General features: G+C 38.2%; 1 protein-coding gene across 2 annotated transcripts in view; it reads left to right on the forward strand.

The window, feature by feature from the left end:
• GPC6 (glypican 6) overlaps positions 1–20326 on the forward strand; it is a 769083-nt gene that overhangs the window by 407483 nt on the left and 341274 nt on the right. For both annotated transcript variants that reach the window (XM_039381996.1, XM_027724667.2), the window contains exon 3: positions 9954–10345. In XM_039381996.1, the coding sequence (XP_039237930.1) occupies positions 9954–10345 (392 nt within the window). The remainder of the gene's footprint in view (positions 1–9953; positions 10346–20326) is intronic.

A 20326-nucleotide genomic window follows, 5' to 3' on the forward strand; every position in this document is an offset into this window, starting at 1 on the left:
TTCAGTAAAGTTTGACCATGTAGCTCAATTTACAAGCAAGAAATTCAATCACACCTCTATATTATTGCAGTAACAAATAGTACTGTGCTCAGTGTCCAAGTAGTCAAGAAACATCTGGGAAACCAGTGTGGATTTAATACTGCCTGGCCTTAATAGTGCATGAGGTTCTCTTGAGTGTAGATGTAGAGGAATTGGATAAGCTCAAAAATAAGTGCATTTTCTTGGAGGTAGCTTTATATTTTTTGTTAGTGGCGCTAAACCATAACAGAAGTTATTAGCTTCATTCAGAGGTGTCTGGAAAAACAGTTAACATGACTTCATTACCTCTTAAACTGCAGACTTATATACAAAATTGATTTTATATACATAATAATTTCAATAGGAAGTCAAATTTCAAACTGCTCTTACATCAGGCTTCTGCTGATTAGTTCAAAGAGAAGTCTTTGCAGATATTTCAGTAGTATCTTTTTCAGGCCTAACATCTTAAGAGGGTTTTTTTTAATGTAATATACTGATTTCTTTAAAAGTACTAAAATGAGCCTTCTTCAATATCATGGTTTGAGATAGCCCCAACATCCAATTCCCTAGCTCCATTCCCCCTCCCACATCTCAACCTAATGTGAGAGAGGTTTTTCCAGACAAAACACACCAGACTCCAAAGTGGGGAAAAGGGAATATATTACAATGACTGTACAAATAAATATAACATCACATTATACACATGATCACAAACTATCTCTACCATGACATATGTATTTACAATGGATCAGATCTCTTCTCTCCTCCAAATAAAAGTCCAGGAGGGAAAGAAGGACAGATCCCTTCCAGTCCTTAAACAGCAGCATCTTCTGAGGCAGCAGGTTTCTTCTTCTCATGCATGCAGCAGCTGATAGCTGGCTTTTCTGCCAGCATCCACGAGGGAGGTATTCAAGCCTCTCTCTCGGCCCCATCGCCTCACAACCGAGGGGTCTTCCGTGGCCTTCGTAACCCCAGACAAGGTCGTTTCACCACGTCATATCACGAAGACACAGGGGGTCTTCGTGACGGTCTGGTATCTCTTGCAGGGCCTCTGTGCCCTGTCTCTCAGGCTGCCACCGTGGCAGCAGTGCGAGGGGGGAGAAGCCAAGGTCAACTCCCCCTGCATTCCTCTCGGAGCTCTCTAGCTCCTTTCTACAGTGCATGTCGCACTTCAAGGCTCTTTCAAGTAAGAGTCCATCATCTTCCTCCTTCCAGGAGGTCTCAAAGGAGTTTTTGGGGATCTGGTATCAGTCTTACCCCCAAGAACTCTGTAGCTCTCAGCTGCTGGCTCTCCTTTCCTCAACTCTCCTTCCAGGAGTCTCCTCTGCAGTGCTGCATGTTACTTCTGCTGCTTCTTCAGTTCAGGTTCTTATCTCTGGCTCTCTGCCACTGTTTCTCTGGTCAGCGTCGGCTGCTGCTCTGTGCCCATGGAGAAAACATCTCCCGGCATACTACAGGCACCTAGCCCAGCTTTATGCTGTTCCAGGTCCCTGCAGCCCCCCAGCCAGGGGCTGGGAGGGGGCCAGAGGCCCCAAGGGGCTCAGAGCCCCTTCCTCGTGGCTCTACAACATGGCCACCTCTTCTACAACAACCAAAACTACAACTCTTCTTTTCCGGTCTGGTTGTGGTATGTTTACATTTCTGCAGGAGCGCCCATTGGGCAGAACTTCAAAACTTCCAGGGGTTTCCACCCCTTGGGGTCTACCACTTCTCTTAGCCTCTGGGGAAAACAAGGTTCAAACCCCTACATTCAAAGAGAGAGAAGGGTGAGGTGAGATGGAAAGGAAAACTACAATGGATTAACAGCACTTACATTATATAAATACAACTGTGTTTTAGCTCTCTACACTTGGAACTGTGACATGAAAGTAGCTGCAGTTCTAATTTTAAACACACCACGGTGCACCCACTGTGTTTAAAACTTGTCTTTCCACACTGAGACCCGGGACCTGCACTTACTACTGGGTACTTCACCAGCTGGATCTAATCCAGCAGATGCTTCAGAAAACAACCCTTTAATGAAGCTGAATAAGGCTCAAGAAATGGTTTTCAAACACTGCAATGACAGTTCTTCACTGTAGTCTATTTTGCTTAAAATGGGAGAAACAAAAGACACTATTCTAGAATAGGTGAAGAAACCCTCCTCAATGCCACATGTGCCTAAACCCAGGCTGAGATTTCTGCCTCTGAAGCCCAGTTCCCAAGTGTTACTGGTGTCAAGTTGTGGTTGATTACCTCATTGCAAATATAAGTCTGTGAAGATTTCAGTGTTTTCCTCTGGCCAGCAAAAGCCTCCTTCCTGGCAAATGGCTCCTGCCCTTAGTCAATTCAAACTGTCTACTCTGAGAACAGATATGAGGGCAAACAGTGACTTTGGGGCTATGTTCCTCCATAGCACAACACCTGACCTTTGAACACCACGAGTGAGTCAAGTGATGACAAATACTGCCTCTGGTTAGGGACCTACTTGTCAAAAAATTGCCTCCTATTTTTTTTTTATTATTATTTTTTGGACAGAATATATAAATTATCCTGGCTTAAATCAGTTTTATCTGGATTGTAGCAAGGCAATTTTTTGTTACTTTCCCCCTTTGTCATCTGGTCCACATTACACTTCCCTGTATTAAAAGTCAACAAACTTTTAATACATTTAGAAGATTGGTGTGGAATATAGGCATGGCAAAGAATTTTCATACAAAGTGTTAGTTGGTAAATCTCCTTAACTGTTGAACTGGATATTTAATAGCCTGTAGTGATGCGTAGTGAAAAACAGTACAGTCTCTATATTTTAAAACAATTATTGCACTGAGTCCCATAGTTTGTATATTGTTAATATAATTTTCATGAAAGCTTTAAATGTTTTTCAGAAGAAACTGTGGTGACTCATGAATCTTTCACGAGGTGTTATGCATTTTTATGAACATATGATGTAAAATTCATCATTCTGAAATTCATAGATATCCATGAAGTGCTACATGTCTCTCTTTGGTCATGGATATTCATGACAGTACTACTGCTGTAAGCGCTTAAATGCCCATTCATAAATATTCTAGAATGTAACCTTCTGATGCCATGTAACATTTTGCTTACATTTTATGAGTACTTCACTTGGGCATTTTCCACTTGATAATGAAAGCAGAACCTTCAGGGACAGTTACTGGTGTATATATAAATTATGTGTAAAACTATCTCATTGTTTTGTTTTTATTCCTAGCATTTCCTATCATTGTTATTGCTCTAAGATCAATGAATTCTTTGAGGGCATCTTGGGAATTTCAGGTTTCATATTTATAGTCAAGGATACATCATCAATATAAAGTACCACATGCAACAGAATATGAATTGAGATTCGAGAGTGCAGTAAGATTTCAAAAAGTGTATGTTAATGTCTAATATTTCTCATGTGAAAGTGATGTGTTTCAGGTAGTGTCTGTACAGAATCCATGGTAGGATCAAGTATCCCTTTTATACATACTCAAGTGTTGGTAAATGACCTTTTGCAATGAAGAAGCAGTAAATTTAGCATTTAAGGGTTGCACCTGCATTCGCTAAAATTGTCGATAATGTTCTCATTGATTTTGGTGTTGTGGAATAAAGTCTTATAGGCCTTTATCAATGCACGTAATCAGCTTTGAGTAACTGACATATCCTTTAACTTTATATTGGTGTTCATTTGTACAATAGTTTCTTTGTGTATGGGCATCAAATAATGCCTTAAATTGTTTGTCAGATTAGGTTCCCATTGTGATAATGGCTTTTGATGTACAAAAAGCAACATAGCTTTTTTTCTCTTTGCCTGCACTGGATCTATCCTGTTCCACCCAGCCCATGGTAGATGTACTTGTGATTCTTCCCCATCTTCATGTCCCTCATTTCAGCACAGGACAGTCCTATTTGCACTATCTCCATGCTCCACAGTGGGGAGTGGCTAAGGATGAAGCCTCAGTGTTTTTGTCTTCCCCTGGGTCTTCTTCCTTCCTTCCTTGAAACAGCCTGGCCCATAAGGCAGAAAGAGTCATGGACTCTGGACAGGAGTCAGGGAGAAGATTGCAGTGAATTATCTTCTATTACCAAGTCTTGCTATAGTCTGAGAAATAGAGGGATTAGGGAGGGAAGAGAGACCTCCATCTTTATTGACAACCTCTGAGATTACACTGGCTTCTATATTTAGTAGCATCCAAAAGATTTCTTAATATCTTGACATTTACAGGTATAGGACATTCCAGAAAGGTATCAATATCCAGTAACAGCTACATAATTTCACACATAGGTGATTTTACCCAAGACATAACAAAGGATGTAAATCACCTATTCTGAAATTCATGATTATAGGGCACATTTAATTATCAGACTTGTATTTCTCATATTTAAATGCGATGTATATATATTAAAAATAAGTTTAAAAAGAAGAACAGTTTTCAACAGACCTCATCACACTGCAGCTTTTGTTTTGTCTAATGGGAGCTGAAATTTGTTTCCCAGATGAGACTGTTGAGTGTTTTTAAAGGTCAAAACTACAAGGGAATTTTCAAATTAGTTATTCAGGCTTACTAAAAAGTAATACCAATGCACTGGTAGCCTTATGCATACAATTTGTTTGCTTTTGAATATAAAACAAATGTAATGTCAAAACTAGGGGGAAAAATCATCTGCTGTAAGTATTCTCCTTACAGCAATTTTTTTCTCAATCATGAAGTTAAATCGAGTTCTTTTTGTTTTGTAAGATTAGTTATTGTTAGAAGAAAGTCTCTGGAAACCTAAAGCAGTAGGAAAATGAAAAGGCTTGGAAACCACAGAGGTTAATTTCACTTGAATTTTCTTGAGATAAATCGCAACTTTCACTAATTGATGTCATTGTGGAATATCTCTAAGAAAAGAAAAGAAAAAAGAAAAAAAAAGAAGGGGAGGGAGGGGAGGGAGGGGGAGGGGAGGGAGTGGAGGGGCGGGGATGGGAGGGGAGGGGGAGGGAGAAGGGAGGGGAGTGTGAGGGGATGGGAGGGGAGGGGAGGGGCGGGAGGGGAGGGGAGGGTCGAGGGGAGGGGAGGGAGGGAGGGGATGTGGAGGGGAGGGGAGGGGAGGGGGGGTGATGTGAGGGGCGAGGGAAGGCGGGAAGGGAAGGGAAGGGAAGGGAAGGGAAGGGATGCGGGCAAGGGAAGGGAAGGGAAGGGAAGGGAGGGAATAGGGAAGCGGAGGAAGGGAAGGGAAGGAAAGGGAAGGCGAAGGGAAGGGAAGGGAAGGGAAGGGAAGGGAAGGGAAGGGAAAGGGAAGGAAGGGAAAGGGAAGGGAAGGGGGAAGGGAAGGGAGGGAAGGGAAGGAAGGGAAGGGACGGGAAGGGAAGGGAAGGGAAGGGAAGGGAAGGGAAGGGAAGGGAAGGGAAGGGAAGGGAAGGGAAGGGAAGGGAAGGGAAGGGAAGGGAAGGGAAGGGAAGGGAAGGGAAGGGAAGTATCTGTACATAAAGAACCCCCAAAGGACCTCTCTGTCAGAAACCATAGTCACTTTACATGAATTCCTATATTCTTCTTACTGTCAGCCTTATCAGGATGGGGAATTTAAAGAATGCTCAATGAAATTAGGTACCCAAAATCCACACAGGGTGTAGATATATGTACATCTTCTCAGTAAATGCTTCTTAATGCTGAAGAGCTCTGTGCAGCTATGCTGGATTTTTCTCAGTTAGGAGCATGTGCAATGCATCAGATGCAGCATAGTATGGCATTCAGGTCTCAAGTTCTGCTAAAAAAGGAAAGCTAGGCAGAATATATGGTAATTAAACGAAATTGTCTGTTTGTCTCTTTGGTCTTAAAGCTCGTGCATATATTTTTGGGCTTGGGAATCAAACAACAAACTGTTCCTACCTTTGCATGTTGTCCTACAGTCAGGTGTTGCTTTTGCTTAAATTACAGATGGAAAAGAAAATACAAGGGAACTTATCAGACTGGGAATATTCATAGAATATCCACTCAAACATAATACAATTTTGTGTCTCTAAAAATTACCTCTAAATGTTTGTGCATATATTTTGTTGAAGGCAATTATTGCATCATGTCATGCTGCAATATTATCCGCAGTCTTGATCCAATTCAATAAGTCCAACTTGACTCATGGTGACAACTAGTCATCACTGGAATTAGGCTAGCTCCCAGGTTGAATTGCATTATAGCACTAGTTTACCTATGTAAAAATAGAGTGAAAATGTCACCTTGCAGTTGACAAGATAGTGTGACAGATAAGAAGACCCTTTTTAATCCGAGTTGTACCGACCATTCAGTAAGAGACTCCAGCAATTCTGTTCTTTCATTTTGTAACTGTGTTGTCTTATCATAGATAAAACATTTAAAAACAATTCACACTTTGTTTCCAGAGACTGTTACTATCTATCTTGCATCCTAAATTTACAAACAATCTTTAAAAATGAAAACTAGCTAAAGTGTGTTCCATGGACTGGACACTCCATTTAAGCCTATACAGAGCATGTAATGGTTTGAAATAGCAATCTTGTCTCCATCTTTTCAGTATCTCAGTGTGCCTTAGACCTTATTTTTTCCAACTACCTCATAGAAGTGATTGGGCTTCCTTAGACCCTCTGGCTAATAAAGGAGATCTGAATAAAAACATGCTTGTAACATAAGAAATATCCGGGACATGTATAGGTCATATAAATGAATCATCACTTAAAATTAGGAAAAATTATTTCCAGCATTAACACTGCTCATGACATCCTATTTTGGCAGCAAAAAAATTTCACAAGATATATACTTTAAAACACTGCACAACTCTGCGTTATATAGATTCTCCTCTCCCACCTAGTACTTGAGTGCCTTCCAGGAGCACATTAAGTAATATGACTAATGTATGTCTCATCTTCATTCTTTTACTTTAAGCTGAAATGTTACATTATTTTTCAAAAACTACCTGCAAGTTGATGAAATATCGTCTTTTCAATGAACATAAAATTTTTACATTACTTGGAAGACCGTGGAAAAATTCAGCCTTTGCAGAAGCACATACAGTTTCTCCTGACATAACTGAACAAGTACATAGTTGTGTCAGGACAGTTTCTATACATGAGCATTGCAGAGCAGACTCCTTTCTTGATATATGGAAGATTTGCAGACTAAAAAAGCAAGCAATCATTCACAGTATCATTAATTTTACTGGATGGGAGTTGATTGAGAATTTCTCTAATTAGTACAACATGGGAGATCTCTTTCTGTCTGGAACTAAAAAGGTATCTAATTCTGTAGTTGTTGATTTATTATTCTGATCCTGCATAGGGTTACTGATGCAGATAGCTCTCTTAAACTAACTGTCTTTTATATCAAAGTGTACAGAAGACTAACGGTCTAACTTTTTAATGGCATAATTTACCTTAAGCAGTAGCTCTCGAAGACTAGAGACCTGTAAGAAGACTAAAAATTAAATAAATGTACTACTATTTAGAAGACATTAGCTTTCCTACAGAATTAATATGTATGGTGTCGCATTTGGAATAGCATGAAATTTAAGCTTGTAGATTTACTAATAATATTTGTACCACGGTATAAATAAAGATTGTGACCAGCATGGACCACATGGTGCTAGGTGCTGCACAAGCAGAGAATACATGTCTACCTCTCTTGGTTGGCTTCCAACAAGCTAACTGGGAGATTAATAAGTAATATCCCTAAACAAAGAAAGAGTGGGCTAACAATCTCAGACAAGGAGTGTCAGCAAACTCAGTTAAGCTTTGCTGTGATTGACTTATGCAATGGCATGATCTTTTAAGATGAATAGTGGGATTCACAGGATAGATAGGGATTGCGAGGAGCCATCATGTGAATTGCTTATAGCATCCTCCCAGCATACACAGCCTTTTTGGGAGAGAAGACAAGGGACCTGGATTCACTGTTTTCATGACTATATTTCCCAGTTGTCATTCAATTGCACTGGTATGAAATCCCGGCTCCAAATTTAAACCAAATTTTAATTTAAGCCCCAGGTTCTCTGCCATCTTTTTGCCTTCCAGATTGTGTGACTAGAGAGCTACATGTATTCAGCAGTGCAGACAGTGTGCATTATTTCTAGAAGATGAAATGCTGGATGTATGAAGTAATAATCAAAGTGATCCAGATGTCAAAGATACCACCATATCAGGGTTAGCAGTGAAAAACATCTTTGTTGGCTTTTCCCTTAAACAGAAGACTGTAGGTTGTAGATGTTGCATTTGGCAACAAAATTTTGATTGTGGGGGTTTTTTTGTTTCTTTAATTTTGATTTTGTTTTGGTTTTGTTCTTTTCCTACATAAACTATTTAGCAAAAACCTCTCCTTTTCCAGATGGAATTTATTCCTTATGAAGAACTGTGGTTTTAATGACAGTTTAGACATTCATATATTTATTAGACTGTGTTTTCCCTATAATAAATGCTTTGATGTAGCTAGTATATTCTCAATGTTCTGTGTATACATTTTCATAGCAACCGCTCTCCAGTTATCTGAGAGACCAAAGACTGCAACTCTGCACAACTTCTACCAAAAATAACAGTTTCTTTTCTTACTCAGTCCTGATAGACTGGCACACAGTGTTTGGTGGATTCTGCTTTTAGCAGATCACAGTTGCAAATCCTTGAATTTAGTGTGACTTTTTTTCTTACGTAGTCTTAAATTCCATCCTGTCTTTAGCATGCAATGATTCTGCAGCAGGGCAGTATGTTAAAAGAGTATTCACATTATATCGTTAGCCAAGATTATGAGAAGTCAGCACATCCCTGCAGTTAGCACACACAGATATGTCTATGGGCAATGACCACAAATTTAGCATCTGATATCCCAGAGTTGATGTGTGAAGAGTCCTGCAATCACTACAAACCATTTAATTGCATTAAATATACGTATTTTGCCAAAGGTTTTGCCCTCTCTACATTTCTGTCTGCAATGCGCCATGTACAGGCCACAGAAGTTATAGAACTCTTTTCCAAAGGTGGCTTGAGGTTGAGAACAGACCCTATAGGAAGATGGGATCTTCTGAAAAGCAGGAGACACTATGCCTACTTTGGTCAGCTGTGTTTAAAGAACTGTTGTATACACTCTGTGCTTTTTTTGAGGAAAACCTAACTGCCAAGAATCTGAACAGAAGAGATGATTACATATTTCCACTGTATCCCATGGGCTTGGTTTCCAATAGGAATAATTTCCACAAGGCAAAATTTAAAAGTAGGTATTGGTTTGGGTCTGGGTAGATAAAAGACATAGAAGCAGTAGTCTGAAATCCTTTCAAAAAAAATTTAAGGTCTACTCTTCCAAAATGAAGTTAATAGACTGGTTGTGACATGATTGGTGGAGGGTTCAAGCACTATTTTTCAGTAAAGTAAAAAGCTATTGAAAATACTAACATTTACTTAGCATTACCTAGACATGTTAACACTTTTAAGAAGAATTCTCATTTCCTCTCAGGTCTCTTTCAACTTCTCTTCAAGAATATTTGCAAATAAATATTCAGATTTATTTCTGTGGTTTTCTTCTACATTGTAAAAATTTAATCAAAACAGAACTTCTAAAATCATTACATTTTCAGTTAAATCATGGTATTAATGACTTTACTTTTAGCTTAGAATATTTAGTATACTGGCTATGGAGGATATTGCAAGGGGCAGGGATTCCTATTCAAATAGTACACGAAGAAGAAGCGTAACTGCCCTCACCGAAGTTCTTTTAAACGTGTTTTTCATGCTCAGTGTTATTGGTTCTACATCTTTCTACGTTGTTGGGGAATTCAGTTTATGCTCTATTATCCTTAACCTGTAAATAAAGCAATTTCCTATCCTAATGATGAATTTCAATAGTAAAGTGCTGTGGTAACAACATATTAATACAAACTGTGATATATTAGGAATGCAATTAGAAAACCTTTCATACCTTACTGTTATAGCTGTTAACACCTGCTTTTTTTCCCTTCAGAGTTTTTCCGAGAACTTCTGGAGAATGCAGAAAGATCCTTAAATGACATGTTTGTTCGGACATACGGCATGCTGTACATGCAAAACTCTGAGGTTTTCCAGGACCTCTTCACAGAGCTGAAGCGGTATTACACGGGAGGCAATGTGAACTTGGAGGAAATGCTGAATGATTTCTGGGCTCGGCTGCTGGAGCGGATGTTCCAGCTCATAAACCCCCAGTACCACTTCAGTGAGGACTACCTGGAGTGTGTAAGCAAGTACACAGACCAGCTGAAGCCATTTGGAGATGTACCCAGGAAGCTGAAGGTTCAAGTGACTAGAGCGTTCATTGCTGCACGGACCTTTGTTCAGGGGCTGACAGTAGGCAGAGAGGTTGCGAACAGAGTATCCAAGGTAATCGAAAATCAAGGGGTTTTTTTAAGCTTGAATTTGTTCTATACTTGCTAGACAATTGAAATCTGGTTGTATGCTTTTTTTTTTTTTCAGTATGAGGCAATATGTCTGGTTGTTTTTTTATGTCCACTGATACACCCATCCCAAGTTTATAAATAGAGGCAACAGTTGTTTTTCATTCTTTCTGGGGATATTAAGGCAATACTGACTGACTGGAAAACATTTCTTTGTGCTTAGGACACAATGAAATACCGATATAGATCAATGCTTTAGCAAGGTAGTGATTGTCATTTGTAATTCAAAACTGGCTACATATATATAGGATGGGGATTATGATCAGAATTTAAATGTTTCAAGCAAATTTATGCTGCTGTTCATTAGGACAGTACAGCCCTCACAGCATTCATTCATCATGCAGCTGGGTGATGGATTTTGTTAGAAATGTCTAGTCATGTTTCTGATGAGAAAATAGACAAATAGTGACACCTCTGGAGCTTGAGCTTTCCCAAAGGATGGTTTGACTCACATTTATTTTACTTTCAATTATTTATCTATGCAAATATTTTTGACAATTATAATCCTTGAGGACTTCACATAATTAAAGCTATGTAAAAAAAACCACGTACAGAAATAACCCATCTGGGTACCACAAATGTGCCTGAATTACTTTTTCTTGTACAGTATTTCAAACTCAATTATATTTTACTTAAATGCTATTCCAACTGGATACTTGTTCTGTGATCTTGCCATTTCACAGTCCTCATAGTGTATTTTGACCTTGAATTCTGAAATTATCTAGTGAGATCCACTGTGAAATGCTCAAACACTCACTTTTGAACATAAGTACATGAATGATTTTGGTGGTTGGCCCATCCAATACTTTACCTCAAGCAGACTGTCTCATTTGCTTCATTTAAATCACAGCCAGAAAGTAAGGTAGAGCTGATATATTGTACAGTAGACTTCAATTCAAGCACTCAAGAAGATGAGCCTTCTATACTTTTCTTAACCTGTATTATGTGATATTTTGCAATTACAAATTGAGAAGCCATGGAACCAGAAAAGGGCTCCATGTCATGAAGGCAGAGCCTGATTTTATGCCTCAGAAACTGCATTGGAGAAAAAGGTCATTTTGCACTTAAAATTTGGTGAGTGAAATATGTGATCCTGGTTAGTCAGCTAGAACCAAAGTCTTTTCCTCCCAAGTGCCTTCCTGGGCTATGGCATCGCCTTCCTTTGTTTTCTGGCGCTGCCAGGTCTTGCCATCCTTTTTGAACAGTGGCAGAACCTCGGCAGGAAATCTCAGACTGCCTAGTCTGGCTGGGGGCAGATGTAGCTTTTTAGCCTCCAAGGGTTCAGAATTCATATATCTACAGCCCCAGATTTCCTCTGAAGAGCGATGATGTCCCCATGGGTCACTTTTAAATGAAAGTTCTGAACTCTGATGTCACTGTTGTCAGCAGAGATTAAGCCTTGCTGCATTAACTGCATCAGACTGTAGCGAGTAAGCTATGTAATTCATGTATTATATATATAATTTGAGAATCCCTCACAGATTAAGGTCTGAATTGTCTGCTGAGATGTCACTTCCCCTGTGTACGTACATGACTGTACAGAATGTGCGAGTGTCCAGTCTCACACATCCAGGCAATGTTTTCGTCTCGGCTTCTGGGTTTTGGGTACATAAGCTCTTTCAAGAACGGGATTTATAACAAGATCACTAAGTGATCCTATGATCCTATAATGAGAACTACTAGCTCTGCAATCATAAAGTAGGCTTTTTGTAGTGTCACTTGAAGATGATAACAATAGCTCAATAACGCTTCTGGTTTTTTCTTTTAACATGAAAGCAAGACTTGAAATAATCTTTAAAAGGACTCAGTGGTTTAGTGCAGGATACACATAGTGATATTCTATTAGACTGCATCTCGAATACTGTGTTCAGGTTTTGGCCCTTCCTGTACAAGAAAGACATTGACAAACTGAAGTGAGTTCAGTGAAGGCAGCCAGCATGATCTGGACTGGATTATTTGTCCTGTGAGGAGAGGCTGTGGGACTTGAGCTTATTCATCCTGGAGAAGAGGGTGCTGCAAGGGCACTTAGCAATAGCTCCTGGTGCTGGTAGGGAGGTCATTAAAGAAATGCAGCAAAGTTCTTCACAGTGGGGTATGGTGTGATATGATGGGCATGAACTCAAGCACTTCCCCATGTCCTATCATAGCAAGCCCTACTAAAAATCCCATCCCCATCTTTCTTATAAGTCCCCTTTAAGTACTGAAAGGCTGCTAATAAAGTCTGCCTGGAGCTTCTCTTCTCCAGGCTGAACAACCCCAAATCTCTGAACCTGTCACATAGGAGAGGTACTCCAGCCCTCTGACCATCTTTGTGGCCCTCCTCTGGACTCAGTACAACAGGTCTACATCTTTCCTATGCTGAGGATTCCAGAGCTGGATGAAGTAATCCAAATGGGGTCTCATGAGAGCAGAGTACAGGGGCAGAATCACCTCTCTTGACCTGCTAATCATGTTTCTTTAGGATCATTATCCTGTGATCCTATTAAAAGATTAATGAAATGAATATTTTTTTATTAAATGTAGAATATGCTTTGATTGCAAGACTAATTTTTGTATTAAAATCTCAGTGTCTGTATTCATTCCCTGAGCAGATGATAAACAACTGCTGAGTTTGGGACTTTGTGTAACATGCAGCCTGGTGAGGCAGATATGAAGAACCATAAGTGGCACCAAATGTTCAAGATTAATAATTATCCTGTGAAAAGGCTGTGGTTATTCTGAGAATGAAGCTTTTGTGTTCATATTATAACTGTGATTTTCATGCTGGTTTATCTACTGTAGAAAATGACAAATCCTTTTCTTTAATTTTAAAAGACTACAACCGTTTCTTGGAGTTAGCACATAACTTTGCAACAAAAAATGAGGCAGGTAAACATCTTTTGTTGCTGTTTTGGAAGTCATCCAGATTAGCATGGATTTCATTCTCATTGTACTCTAAATATTGAGAGATTCTGTGATAAGGATGCCACATCTGGGTAAGTCAAGAGAAATTAATAAAAGAGAAAATGAAAAGTGGAACTGTTGCAGTTCTTTTGCAGAAGCCTTTGTCCATTGTCAGCACTGGTTGTGAACAGAGAGGGATCTTCTAGCTGCAACATCACAAGCTTAAAAGCTTTCTCCTTTCTATTTGTGGACCCATTATCTCACTGAACTGCCACTGATACAGAGAAATGTTGAGCCTACACCTTAAACACCATGAGGAGGAGATTCACTAATGAGAAAGTTGGTAACAACATATCCCTCAGGCCTTTAATTTACTTTTTCATTGTCTTCTGGACCATTTCTGTAGAGGAGTTGGTGGGTCACACATGCAGAAGGATTTTTTCCCTCTCTAATATCAGGGACACATCCTTTTTAAAGATTTCTCTTCAGAGAGGTTATAATGTCTGAAAACAATGCGGTCAGTGTATTCCTTGCAAACGAGCTACGCTCCCGTCTTTTTCAAATTGAGTATGCACTCAAGCACACTAAAAGTAGGCAATGTGTTGCAAACATTTTCCTCTTGCAGTAGTATTTTTCAATTTTGTAATTTCCCTGTCAGTGACATTATAATTTAATAAGTCCCATTTAGATAAATGAGGAGGGATTGTGGTTAAGACATCTTATTTTTTGTAATTTTTTTCTATTGTATTTCAATTGTAAGCAGACATAGTTGCTTCCATCTATTTTAAGTTTTATTATGCCATTTTAGTTGAACAGTATTTTCATAATCTCTAAGTCCAATTACAGTTCTTAATTTTCAGAGCTTTTCAAAAGTTTTTATTTCTCATTCTCATGCATTAAAAATTTGTCAGTGCTATGTTGCTATGCTGCTTAAATCTCCATTCAAAGTAGTATATTTCCACTGGCTTGAATAGAGCAGGTCTAAATTCTATGTATGGTTTAGAAAGCTGCATATGCATATAACCAAAAAAGTAATTATAGTATTTCTTAAAGTGAAAAATTTAATTCTTAAAATAAGCCTATTTATTTATTAATATAGAAGAACCTAGAATGTGTCAAGTAGGAAGGGACACTTGAAAATCATCGAGTTCAACTCCCTGCCGCTCACAGGACTGCCTAAACTAAACCATATGACTGAAAGCATCATCCAGACATTACTTGAACTCTGACAGGCTTCATTCCATGATCTCTTCCCTGGGGAGACTGTTCCAGTGACCGAGCACCCTCCTGGTGAAGAACCTTTCTGTAATGTCCAATCTGAACTTGCCTTGATGCTGCTTCAATATGTAGTATTCAATATACAACGTCAGAACTGCCTTTTCGGGTACATTAAAGGTCTGTTTAGTTGATTTTGCCTTAATGCCTAGTAGTTTAAAGGTCAGCACAGGAGCAGAGCTTCTCAATTAGCATACCTTCTTAAGCTGTAGGTAGGAGATGTTTATGGACTTTTTGAACTACAGGCTCAGAAGTAACTGGTAAAATTTTCTACCACCTGTTTTTCCAGTAGTTTGTCAGATTCTAAAAACCTAGCTTTTCTTCCTTGTTACCAGTTGGTGGGGGGGGGAAAAAGAAAGTGTGCTATCCTTTCCTTTTTCTCTGTAAAAATATAACATATTAAAATGTTACTGGTTTTTAATTTATTCAATTTTTCTTAATTTTTATTAAGAGAAATAAGTAAAAAAAAAATCACCAAGCCTACTGTGATTTAGTATTTAATGTTAAACTAGGGAAACTACTGAAAATATTTCTGAAGTTGCTGCTCTCTGTGATTACCAATAATGTGATAGAAAAGATGTATGCATACTTTTCATGTTCATCTTTTACTGTGTCTGAGCTCTGGATACTTTGTAAGAAAATAATGCTAAGTTATTCTTTCTGACTCTAAACAAAGCATTCTCAGTAATCATAATACTCTCTTTGAACTGTCACTGAGTTCAAAGTGGAGAATATAAGCAAAAAAACACGTAGGGAAAATAAAGGAATTAAAATTTTTAAATTGAAGGGTCTATGCAATTTTCCAGAATATATGATTCCTGAAATACTTTCCCCAAATATATTAATAGCTGAGTTACAACAATTTTAAGGCTGATTGTACTGGGAATTTTTTTTTTCATTAAATAAGGAAGTGTTCTGGACCAAACATGGCATGTTTAAAATAGAATTAGTTCCCAAGAAAAGATTAAGACTGAAGCTAAGGGTATTTCAAAAGATAATCTAAGTATCTAACTGGGTGCAAAATTGCCAAAAAATATTGTACTAGTTGGTAAGGGCATTGTTGATTCTCTAACATTGGTGTTATCCCATCAGATTGCCATTCCAACCAAAGGAAATATTTCCTGGAAACATTTTCTTTCCGTTTCTTTTAATTAAAATATATAGAAAACAGGAGAAAACAAAAAAAACCACATTTTTTATGTTCCGTGAGCATAACTTCACAAGTCTGACTTTTGCCAATGTCATGTGTTAACCTGGGTAAATTCACAAGAACATGTGAGTTTAATAGGAAAACACAAATAATGAAGTACAACTGGTCAGTCCTGTTCAAAAGCACAGCCTTTAGGCAGCTGTCCATTACCCCACTGCTGCTCAGAGCTCTGATTCAATCCCAGGCAGAGAGTTACATCTTCTTTTTCTCCTGTACTAAGTCTGGCTCACTAGGAACAGCAACTGGTACAACAGAGTATTTTGTTTAGAGTGATCTAGGGTTTTAGTTATTGTTTGCTAGTTTTCCTTTTCTCTAAGTTTGACAGTTTTGTGGTTTGGGTTTTTTTGTCTTATTTGGGTACTTTCTTCCCATTGTATACTGGGATAAGGACAAGAAGAATTGTTAAGAGTTTAACTTTGACTTTCACAATTGCAAATTCACACTACTGGCAACAAAAGTAATTTTTATACCATGAGTAAAGTGAAGCTTAGCTGAGGGGCATCATTAAGAGCAGTTAGTGATTTTGTTAGTGGCATAAACATCAAAGATTTGTGATCTAACCACTAAGAACTTGTTTCATTAATACTTTTGAATATTAATTACCATTTATTACAAAATAAAAAGAGGCTGTTACAATACTTTTCTCATTGTTTGGCATAGGCTATATATCTCCTTCTTTTTAAACCAATTAAAACCATTCATTCCCTGAATATTATTAAATTATGTTAATATCAGACTTCCTATTAGGAACTTGGTGATATATGGGCAAAGTGAAATAAATTCAGTAATACAATTATAAGGTAAAACCCAAGATAAGTAGTGAAAAGCAGTCTCTAGTAATTACCTGTGATTACTTCTACTCACAGAATGCCAGGCCACTGCTTTTCTAATATGCTGAATCAATATTCTTACAAACTCTACTTTTCATGGTTTATAAATAAACATTCAACAGTTTGTGAGAGACATAAATAAAGGCCAATATTGAATGACACATTGATTCAGACTGTAATTATTGCAGTGGGGGAGAGAATATGACATAGTGATAAGTCAGGTAATTAAAGCCAAAACAAATTGTACTTTGAAGCTGGAAAATGTGATTTGCAGGGTGTGACAAACAAAGAGCTATGTGTCTTGTATATTTTAACTTCATTGGCTGAAGAGATTTGGCTTGTTAAAGCCAGAGAGGGAAAGGAGATCTCAAAAGGACTATATTTTTCAATAGAATTTAATCCTTAGTTCAAATTGTTGGTTTACGAACAGCCCAGCAGAGCAAGCATAGCTTTTATCATTGCATCTAGAATCATAGAATCATAGAATTGATTGGATTGGAAAAGACCTCCGAGATCATCGAGTCCAACCCTTGGTCCAAATCCAGTCCATTTACTAGATCATGGCACTCAGTGCCACGTCCAATCTGCGTTTAAAAATCTACAGGGATGGTGAATCCACCACCTCTCTGGGCAGCCCATTCCAATGCCTGATTACTCTCTCTGTAAAGAATTTTCTCCTGATATCCAACTTAAATTTCCCCTGGCGGAGTTTAAGCCCGTGCCCCCTTGTCCTATTGCTGAGTGCCTGAGAGAAGGGACCAACCCCCACCTGGCTAGAACTTCCCTTCAGGTAGTTATAGACGGTGATGAGGTCACCTCTGAGCCTCTGTGTCTATTGTTTTAAGGTTTTTTCAGTCATTCATTGTTTGAGTTTTAATTGAGTTGATATATCTTTCCAAGAACTGGATCATACCATGACATGAATGGGGCCACATTCTTTTTTCCTTTTCTTGTCCCTTGGTGTTTCTCGGGCAGAGAGTCCAGGGATTATCCAACCAGGGGAGTTTCAGAGCTCTGAGGTGTCTGTGGCACAAATGCAAGAGTGAATTGTATCCACACTGGAGTGCTTTCTGGGAAGTATTCTTTGAATTGAGGTTCTTTAGCTGTGCAGGTTATGTTTTCTCCTTTCTTGTAAAGAAAAGGCACATAAATTGATCTAGTTAATTGCAGACATTTCATGGAAAAATAAAACAGATGCCTTCCAGATATCCCAGACTTACTGCAGGTGCACTAGTCTGTTTTCCACTTTGTGTGCACTGGAAACATCAGATGTTCCAGAAGAGCAGCTCAGGAGAAAAGGCCTAAAATGAAACAGCAGCTTCAACAAAAGGAAAAAGGAGGTAGGAAGTCTGCAAAAGCTGTGGTCTAGAATTGTCAGATATAATCCAGCCTGACCTCTCTGTTTCATAGGCCCTTAAATTTCAATCAGTTACCTTTGTATTGAACTTAATAACCCAAATTTAACTGAGTCATGCTGCTCAATAAGACAGTCAGTCTTGCTCTGTATCCCTGTAGGTAGGTCTACCAGTCTGGTTTATTTCTACTATGTGCCACTTCTCATCTCAAAATCTGAAGTAGTCGTGTGTTTTTGGATTTTTTTGTATCATTCATAAGCAAAGATCTTCTGATTACAGTGCTTTTGCTCAGTTTGCGTTTTTTTTTTTAAATGCCTATTGCATAGAAAATACCCTTTAGTTCAGCTTTACATGAAACTTCTAACTATATGTTAAGAACCATAATGTAATTATTTTAGTTTAACAATGCCATTAAACACTGTCATGACACATCAGAAAATTATTTAATTGAATTGAGGTTTTCTTTAGAATTGCTGAAATCCTTATTTTACGAAAACCTTTAAAGTTCACACACTAGTTGTATTTACTGCCTACAAAAGATGTTGGTACAGCACCTGCAGAAGCTGTATTAGAGAAAATTTAGAACATTTTAAGAGGTATTCTTAGGAAAAAAGGATGTATCCCAATGCATGATACACAGTCAATTCATGATAAAAATAATAGTAAAGAAACAAAGCTCACCTAGGAGCTTGCTGACCCTGCTAGATTTCAAAATTCTGTAATTAATCTTACAGCAGGTTTTACACTTTTGCTGTTTTAACACAGGAGAGTGAAAGAAAATTCTGAAGAATCAAATGGAAATAGGAAGGAGATTAAAAAGTCTGAAGGTTAAGCAATGCAAGGAGATCTATATCATCTTGCAACTTGCTGACTTTTTAGAATTACTCTTTTTACAGATTGTCTTAATCCTATTTTGAAGGCAGCCTATGGAAGCACTGTTTTCCAATCATGATTTGAGAAAAGCAATTCATTTTATTTCTCAGGTGAGCCAGAAGCAAAAAAAACCTAATAGGTTATTCAGCCTTCAGGTTTCTACAGAAAACATTAGTCAAGGAAGTATCTGATTTACCTAAAACATATCAGGAATACTAACTGGAATATAATGCATATCTGCTTAAGGGTTACAGTCAACAAAGTCATCAGTGACACATTGAAAAAGTTAAATTTCTTTGAGATTTTCAAATAATGAAGTCCGAAATCAACAATGTGGATCTAAGTTCAATTCTCAGTTATTCAGGGGTCAGTGGCAATTGGCTTCATTATCTGCTTAGGTCTTGCATCTCAAAATAAATCTCAAACAAAAAGAAAAGAATACAAAATGAAGCATTTCATTGTCAGGAAAATAGTTCTGGTCATCTGTAAAAATTTAGACTTACCCACATCGTCCAGTATCTGTTTCTTACGGAAGTTTTTTTTTTATGACACAAGCTTGCTGAGTTTTTTCCATAAACTTTTTTGAAGATGAAATGTCACTTTTGTTCAGTCCACATGTTTAAGACTATCATTGCTTTTACTTCGTCTCTTTTCCTCCTTCTCCTTTTATCTTTTAAGCCCTTAGGAACAATTCAATTCTTAAGTAAAATTTAAATGTACCAGACAAAACTGGAAAAAGTAGAGCTTTGAATAAGACAGGAGGATTTAGCTGACCTCAGCTATACACCTGTCACCTTTATGTGGCCAAGAACAGGAACTAAGAATACAGAGAGAGAATTTTAATGCAAGACATGCCTGCTTGTCCTTCCTGATTGTTTGCCATCTTTCAGCCACTGGTGTGCAAGATTTTGCCTTTCCCCAACACCGCAGTGCAGTTTTAGCCTGCAAACAACTTCCCCAATCTTGAAAATTGTTTTTCATTTAAAACTGCCAGAGATGTTTTGCTGTTCATGTCTATCCCAATACTGTGCAAGTCTGACTTCTGGTCTTCGATTTCTGAAGATTTAGCAATTTTGTATGAACATACCAGTGGAAAAATTACTGGATTTCTTCAGGAAGCATGTACAGACTGTCTACTTAACCCCCACTTACATGATCTTCAGTATCACCAAACAACAGAATTGCATCTACCCTTGCCTATTGTGGTTTTAATCTCATAATTCTTTCACTGATGTTCATATGTTTGCATCATCTGTAGATTCAAAAGCTAATGTGTATGAGGCAATATCTGGCAAGCTGATAAAGTTAAGCAAGGCTAGTACACTCTATCTCGTATTTCCCAAGTAAGTGCTCTGTATACTGAGTTGTTATGCAAAACATGTCAGCAGTTTTCTACACAGAGAAGGCACTGATCTAGTTCTTCTATTTCAAATGGAGGTTTTATGCATATAGTTGGTAAGGGAAGCCTGAGTCACCAAAGA

The sequence above is a fragment of the Pipra filicauda genome, unplaced genomic scaffold, assembly GCF_003945595.2.
Source record: "Pipra filicauda isolate LSUMZ 115617 unplaced genomic scaffold, ASM394559v2 scaffold24_size8852520_pilon, whole genome shotgun sequence".
Lineage (NCBI taxonomy): Eukaryota > Metazoa > Chordata > Aves > Passeriformes > Pipridae > Pipra > Pipra filicauda.